The 7540-nt window shown below is 39.1% G+C and overlaps 2 protein-coding genes across 2 annotated transcripts; one reads left to right on the forward strand and one right to left on the reverse strand.

Moving 5' to 3' along the window:
* The first annotated feature begins 645 nt into the window (after nt 1-645).
* On the forward strand, nt 646-2552 carry LOC112783117 (uncharacterized). The gene is made up of 3 exons (XM_025825894.3): nt 646-701; nt 776-1512; nt 1594-2552. Exons 2-3 carry the CDS (start codon nt 783-785, stop codon nt 2316-2318), a joined length of 1455 nt encoding a protein of 484 aa, XP_025681679.1. The 5' UTR covers nt 646-701; nt 776-782; the 3' UTR covers nt 2319-2552.
* Nucleotides 2553-3102: 550 nt separating this feature from the next.
* LOC112783118 (ribosome-binding factor PSRP1, chloroplastic) lies at nt 3103-5772 on the reverse strand. Its single transcript, XM_025825895.2, has 5 exons — nt 4882-5772; nt 4634-4780; nt 4047-4292; nt 3621-3729; nt 3103-3485 (listed from the first exon to the last, which is right to left on the reverse strand). Exons 1-5 carry the CDS (start codon nt 5134-5136, stop codon nt 3355-3357), a joined length of 888 nt encoding a protein of 295 aa, XP_025681680.1. The 5' UTR covers nt 5137-5772; the 3' UTR covers nt 3103-3354.
* Nucleotides 5773-7540: the final 1768 nt, after the last annotated feature.

The following is a 7540-nucleotide window of genomic DNA, read 5'->3' on the forward strand; positions in this document are numbered from 1 at the left end:
TACCTTACATACCATTTTTCTAACTAACAAATGCTAAGCCTAAAAAAAATAATTAACTAACCTCGTCACCAATAGAACCGGCAATATGCGCAATACCGTTCAGTCGGTACAAGCTCCTGTCTGCCATGATAACTCGCCGAAAGTCGCCGCTGAGATACCTCGGACCCACTCTCAATTTGCTCTGACCTCTCTCTAGAATTTTCTCTCTCTAAAAAACCTCACAACCCCTCCAAATGAATAATCCACGGCTACCACCACGGTTTATATAGGCAGCCAACTACACGTAAACCGCTATAGGCTCTAGCGATTTACGCACGCACACCAACACACGTAAACCGCTGCTGGCAACAGCGGTTTATGACCAACGCATAACAACGGTTTATGACCAACGCATAATACACGTAAACCGCGGCAGGTACCAGCGGTTCATGAATGAGCTGTTTTGCACGTAAACCGCGGCTGATTGTAACTGTTTCTGTACACCTGTAAACCGCTACTGCTAGTAGCGGTTTATATAGATACGTGAAACAATGTATTTGCGTATTGGATTTGGAAACAATGTATTTGCGTAATATTAAAAGTGAAACAATTTAATTAAGTAAATTGCCCTAATTAAATTAATTAATGTCTCATTTATCACTACTCTTGGTTGGACGCTTGAACTACATTCTGCAACTTTGTCTTCTCAGTTTTATTATCAGGTATGTCTCAGTATCACTTCATTAGTGTCCATGGCTGCATGGTAATGCTGTTAATTTCTCTTCTCACTTTTCAGTTTCAGGATGACGAAAACCAACCAGAAATGTTCCAACGGTGGTGGTAGCGGTAGCACCTGGAACTGGGTTGACCCTGAAGTTTTGAATACCAAGTCAGACATCAACATCGCCAATCTCACCCCCACCAAACTCCTCCAACCAAATCATGCAAGTGTATCATTCGGACACTGCACCGACCTTGACCGTGTTTGTTACGGTTCAGGTGAAGAAGAACAAGAACGGTTCTTCTTCGTGTACAAGGCGCTTTTCACTGATTTGATGCTACCTCTTCCTTTCTCCGATTTCCATATGAGTATCCTCAACAAGATTGACGCAGCTCCTACACAGCTTCACCCTCACGGTTGGGTCTTCGTTCGGTGCTTCGAACTCCTATGCCAGTTTCACAAACTCACCCCTACTGTTCCCACTTTCTTCTACTTCTTTCAGTTGGTGGAGAAGAAGAAAGGTGCATGGCTTCATATTCATGCTCGTCCAGGTTCACATAAGCTTCTATCTTTGGATTTGAGGTGCTTCCGCTTCAAAAACAATTTCTTCAAAGTCAAGGGGAGTGATGGTGGTAGCTCTGTTCCTTTCTTCATGGATCAGAACAAGAACCCAAAGTTTCCTCTTTTTTGGTCTGAGTTCGTGAAGTTTCCAGATTCGCCTGTGTTTTGGAGCCTCTCTGATTCTGAGAAAGCTTTGGTCACAAAGTTCCAGAAGCTGAAAGCTCCATTCTCTTGTTCCTCTCTCATTAATGGTAACTGCATTTTCATAATCTTATTTTCAATATTTGTATTTACTTTCTTGTTCATATTATTCCGTTGATCTGATTGTCTAGCTGAGGAGTCAGAGTCGGAAGAGGAAGAGGAAGAAGCTGAGGAAGTGAAGAAGAAACCGAAGAGGAAGGAGGAAGTACTCACAAGAGAAAGAGCAGCGGAGAAGATGAAGAAGAAGCAAAAGGTTTCTGTGGAGAACAGTGCTGCTCCTCTTACTCCTCCTCCTTTGTTTCACGAACAGAACATTGTTGCAGATATTGATATGCAGCATCTGCAAGATTTTGAAGGAGAAGGAAGGGTCCTCTCCCTGTGGGATAGCCGCTTTGATTTCGACCATCACATTCGGCATCACTTGTTATCTAGCCCTGACCAGGACAAGCTCCACCATACCGGCCACGCGGAAGTTGGACGTTTCGTGAAGGCGAATGCACTGAGAATAGCGGCTGCTACTGAGTTCTTGGTAGAGGAGCTGGAAAAGAAGGAGAGGCAACTATGCAGGGTGGTGACTAAGCTGGAGAAGGCGGAGAGGGAGGTTGCTAAGTGTTTGGGGGAGCTTGAGAGGGTAAAGAAGGAGTCTGAGTATACTGAATTGTGTCTTATGAGGGAATGGAAGAAATCTGTGAGAGTGTCATTTCAAAATGCTGTTGATCAGGTCCAATTGGGATTCCCAAAGCTGAATATGGATTCTATTATGTTGGATCCTTTCAAGGTTGTTGAGGGAGATAAGCTGGTGGATATGAAATCAAGAAGGCAAGATGGTGTTTTTGCTGTTTCTTCTGTTCTGTAAGACTCAACCAGCACTTTATGTTACTTCTCTAGTACTTGACTAATCTCTCGGTGTTTTTTGTTCATCAAGTTTAGTATATTAGTAAGCATTTCTTTACTTTTAATCTCCATATGTATTAGGATTTTACAAGTTTTAGTTTCGACGGTTGTTTTGCAGTTCATCAAGCTAGCTTTATGTTTCAAGAATTGCAATATATATGTATATTATCTCACTCTGCATATACTCTTGTGATGATTACGATTTTGTGATTCCTGCTCTTGGTGCTCAAGTTGGCTTTAATTGTAATATTCCATCACACCCTCTTATTTGAACTAGTGAAGAATTGCTCAACTTTGTCAAGTGTCAATCCACATTTGTCGATCATTTTTTTTTCAACAATGCTACTGCATCCATGTATTTCAACTACTGTCAAGAAATGCAACAAGTCACTATGTAGTACTTTTCAAAGAAATGCATCAAGAACTCTGGTTTTTCTTGTCGGCGTGCTCAATTATTCGGTTTCTTTTTTATTATGGGTCTATCTAATGCTCACTTATTCATGCCATCCCACTAGCTCCGGTTACGCGAATGAAATCAGCACACTGCTTGCTTGATTAACTAGCAAAGTTTTTGTTTGATTCTGTATTTCTGTCCCTATCACTTGGATTCTAGCCAACTTTTTACCTTATAAACTATCGTCACGATCTTATTGAATGAAGCAAAAACATCATGAACACTCTATGTTGAGTAAAATAGAAACAAACATGGACCAACACAAAACGGATGATGACAGAAAAAGGTGGCATTATCGGAGGAAATGGTTTTTATTCTGGAATCTGGACATTATGTGCAGTCAAAACTGTGGTTCATCTCTTCCATTTTAAAATCGCTAGTCACCAAGTGTACATCAAATTCGAAAAGTTTGTTTTACTTTTAACACCAAAGCCATCAATGAAGTTCCCTGTGCACTTCGGCCACGCAGAAGCTATCATTAGTATCCGCTAATCATGTACAAGCTCTTGCCTTCTTACATACAGAGTTTCTTTTTGAATTCCTTTCATTCTTTCAGGGAGTGTTCTCTAGCTTGTTCAATCACTAAAGGCTCCAATTTCTGTGCTTCGCCATCTCCTTTGGGAATAATGAGTCCATAACCTCCTTCCTTTCTTTTGTATACAATATTAATCTCCCCTGAAGCAGCATAGGGAATAAAGTTAGTTACCATGATAAAAAAATGTATTGAAAATAGGAGAAAAACCAACAAAAACATGGCAAAGTAAGAAACAAAGCCACACAAAAACACAGAGCTAGACACTAATTGCTCACCAGTTTCTTCATTTCGGAAAGCATAGAAGTCATGATCAACATTTTCGAGTTGTTCAATTGCTTCTGCCACAGTCAACGGAGGCATGTCAAAGTATTTTGTGCGGACAACCTACAAGTCAAATTCACAACATGAGCAAAGCTATCTACCAACAGAAAAACTAGGAGTATTTCAATATGCTTGAAAGGTTTGAATTACTCATAAGTCATAATAGAACATCTATCAAATCTATTTCCACTTCCAAAACAATTCTCATTTGTAATCCTATAATATATAATATACAATGGCCTAATATTAGGTTTTTCCTCCTGTGTTTTGAACAAGATCGCAAACTTTTTTTTGGAATTCATGAACTCATGTAAATATGCATGCAAAAACCAAATCCAAAATGCAATATTTGAAGGTTGTGTCAAATATCAACTACCAACCTCATCAATTGTTTCTTCCTCCTCTTTTGCAGATATCTCTTCTTCATCCAGTGGTACCGGCTCCACAGGCTCTCTAACCTTCAACCTGTTGAAGCCCTTCATGTGCCGACCATGGTCCGACTCCTTTTCCTTTATCTTCCTCAGCTTCCGTTGGATGATTGAGGACACCAAATCTATACTTCCATATGTACTTTCTGCATCTTCCTCAGCCCTCACCACTCCGTGCCTCTTTGTAAAAATAGTCACCTAATCGATTGGAAACCAAAGAATAATGGAAACATGAATCAATGAATTGAACTGAAAACACATGCTTATATGCACAAGAGAGATCTTCAAGTGACTGATTTTTTATTTTTCTTTTACTTATTGTGTACCCAGCACATCATCACCACAACATGTGATGATTCCAAAGTTAAAATATTCTATTTCTACCACTACACTATGCATAATGTTGCAAATCCATATTACCAAAGCAAGCCTTGCCCTATTAAGTGGCTTCAGACATGTGGTTTTGTTGTAAATCATAATTATATTTTAAATAATTCACATCCAATATTACAAAGAATGAAATTATTGGGTGATGTTACCTCACATCTACGAGTCCTGGGTCCTCTCCCAAATTCTCCTCCTCCTCGAATGGATAGCCTAACATCAACTTCCCTAACTAAGTGACTGTGCTTCTGAACGGCCTTCCCCAACTTCTCCTCCACGTGCTGCTTCACCGCATCAGTGAGCTGAGCAAAACAACAAACAGTTCATAGACAATTCATTTTTTCTTCTTTTTTTTTTTCATTTTATTTTATTAAGTACACCTAGGAACTCAGCATAGATATACCTCTAGATTTTTGCCCTGGATGATCAATTTGACGGAAGATAGTGGTCCATCCCAAGTCATGCGAACGGAGAGGGAACCGCCGCGGGTGGTAGAGGTGGCATTTGCAGCATGCTTGAGAGGGAAGAAAGTTTTGAGCTTTGTTGAGGAACTGTTGAAGTGAGGTCTGGAAAGTAGAGAGAGGGTAGAAGAACGGCCAGAAGAAGGGGACGGGGAAGCACACAGGGTAGCGTGGAAGTATAAAGGCGGGGCGGCCATAGCTGGAATTGAATTGAAGTGAATAATTGGGAAAACGAATTGGGACAATAGATTTTAGCTTTGGGTAGTAGAGTGAGCCAGAGGCACGGACGAAGAGGATGAGACTCCGAAGAGAGTGAGAGTGACAGCAAACAGTATTGGATATTGAAACGGTGTCGTTTCCTTACCGTATTGGATGACGATGAATATTCAGTGTTGTCTTGGTGTCGGACGTGGCCACTCTTTACTTGATTTTATCCATAACTAGGCACAAAATCTAGACGCTATTTTGTCCACTTGCGCTCTCTTTTACGTTATAATTAATGCTGGAGGAACCAGCCAGTTGTAGAGTAGTAATGTAGTAAATGCTCGTCAATCTTTTGGTTTGCACCATGGTATCCATCCTACTGGAAATTTAATAACTAATTTTTCGAGTAGTGCAGAGACACATAAAGTAGACGACTTTTTAAGTAAGCAAATTTTATTTTTATTTTTTAATGAGTATCAAACCCAAAAGAAATAATTAAGAGACACAAATTTTTATCTATCTGTATCAACTTGGGTTAGTCTAGTCAATCTTTTGCTTATGCTTATTGCATTACATTAGATTTGCGACTCAGTGGCTGTTAAAATTATTTAGCGCGAGATTGTTGAATCGATGAATGAATTCGCCCCAACCTGTTACTTTGATGCGTTGCTCTCAACTATTTTTTTGATATCATTAAATTGTTAAAAAAAATTTATCAAAAAGATTTTTTTAGTGTATTTAACAAAATTTTAGTAATAAAAATAAAAGTATTAATTTTTTTTAATTTATAATTTATTTTTTTTAAAGAATTATTTATTTTTAAATAATATATTTATCGTATTCAAATATAATTATTAAATAAAAAATATTTTTATATAAAATATCTAAATATAAAATTATTTTTATTTTTTTAATTTTTTTAAACTACTAAAAACCTTAACTTTAATTATGCAACTTACTATTGTATTGGTTTACTACTTTTGGTCTCTACTAGTTTAGAATATTTATAAGTGTTACATCCGTAATAAACTTTTTATGATTTAAGTAAGGATTTTGTTAATATATATTTTTTAAAAAATATATAAAAAAGTAATGTGTGATTATGTATGGAATGATATCATCAAAAATAAAAGTTTTAATATAATTTTATAAAAACTGTTACTAAAAATTACTAAAAAGATATTTTTTATTTTTAATGTATTAAATATATTTAAAATTTTAAAAAATATATTATATTTTAAAAAAATATTTTTAAAATACAAAATAGCTAAATCTTTTAATTAAAACTATTTTTTAAAAGTATAATAAGGTTCTTTTTACCTTAACATATTATTCATACCTTGACCCAACGCTACGGCCCAGGACCAAACGAAAGGCCCAATCTAAAGGATTGAACCTCACCTTACGCCGACCTCTAACCTACTAAGTCGGTGCTTGCCACGACCTGCTCTAAAGAAGTCGGGAACGAAGATTAGCTGGCAGATAAACACTTATTCAAATGAGTAACTGCCCCTAAAATCTCTCTACCCATTTCCAGGAGCCATATCCCAACTTCCCTAAGATAAAAGGGATGGTTATTCCTCCTTAAATGGTGGAACTACTCCAACGGTGGTTATGGGTTCACCACTATAAATACCCTGACATCCCTCAGGTATCACTAAGCCCAATACTCTCTAGACCTGCTTATTCCCTTGCTAACTTAGGCATCGGAGTGTCTTTGCAGGTACCACCCCCCGCTCATTCATACTCACAAGTCGGACGGAGGCCCGAGGACGTGATTCTCTTCGAAGGCTTTCCCTTTTTGGCGATTGGGCCAACCCAGCAAGTCCAGCCCAGTAATCTCTGGTCACCCATCGTAACATTGGCGCCGTTGCCGGGGACCCGAGAGATCAACCAGTGATGGCGGACAATTCACCCGAAGATGGTCATACAGCGTCTGATTCCGAACAAGAAAACCTAGACACCGGAAACAACGACGCGGACCTAACTCTTCATCAGGGAACCAACGACCAACAAAGAGAAGGCACCTCCGGGTTGAAAAACCCGAAGGTAAACTCCTCAGAGGGACGCGAATCAGGGAAAGAAGGACCACCCCATGCCGCCGAGCTAATGGGGTTGGTCCATGGCCACCAAGGTCGTCTGGAACAACTGGAACAGGAGTTAGAGCGACAACGAGAGACGGACCGAAATCTCAGAGAAGAAATAGAGCGACGAAAAGAGTTAGAGGAAAAACTCTTTAGGCTAGAATCTTCCCTTAGAAGTCGGAACTCCCGTAACGACCGAGAGGAATCGCCCCTGGGGGGAGAGGATCCATTCTCTGAGGACATAATGAGGGAAAAAGTTCCAAGAAACTTTAAAAGTCCTGACATGAACCTCTATGACGGAACCACGGATCCG

This window comes from Arachis hypogaea, chromosome 20 (genome assembly GCF_003086295.3).
Source record: "Arachis hypogaea cultivar Tifrunner chromosome 20, arahy.Tifrunner.gnm2.J5K5, whole genome shotgun sequence".
NCBI classification, from domain to species: Eukaryota; Viridiplantae; Streptophyta; class Magnoliopsida; order Fabales; family Fabaceae; genus Arachis; species Arachis hypogaea.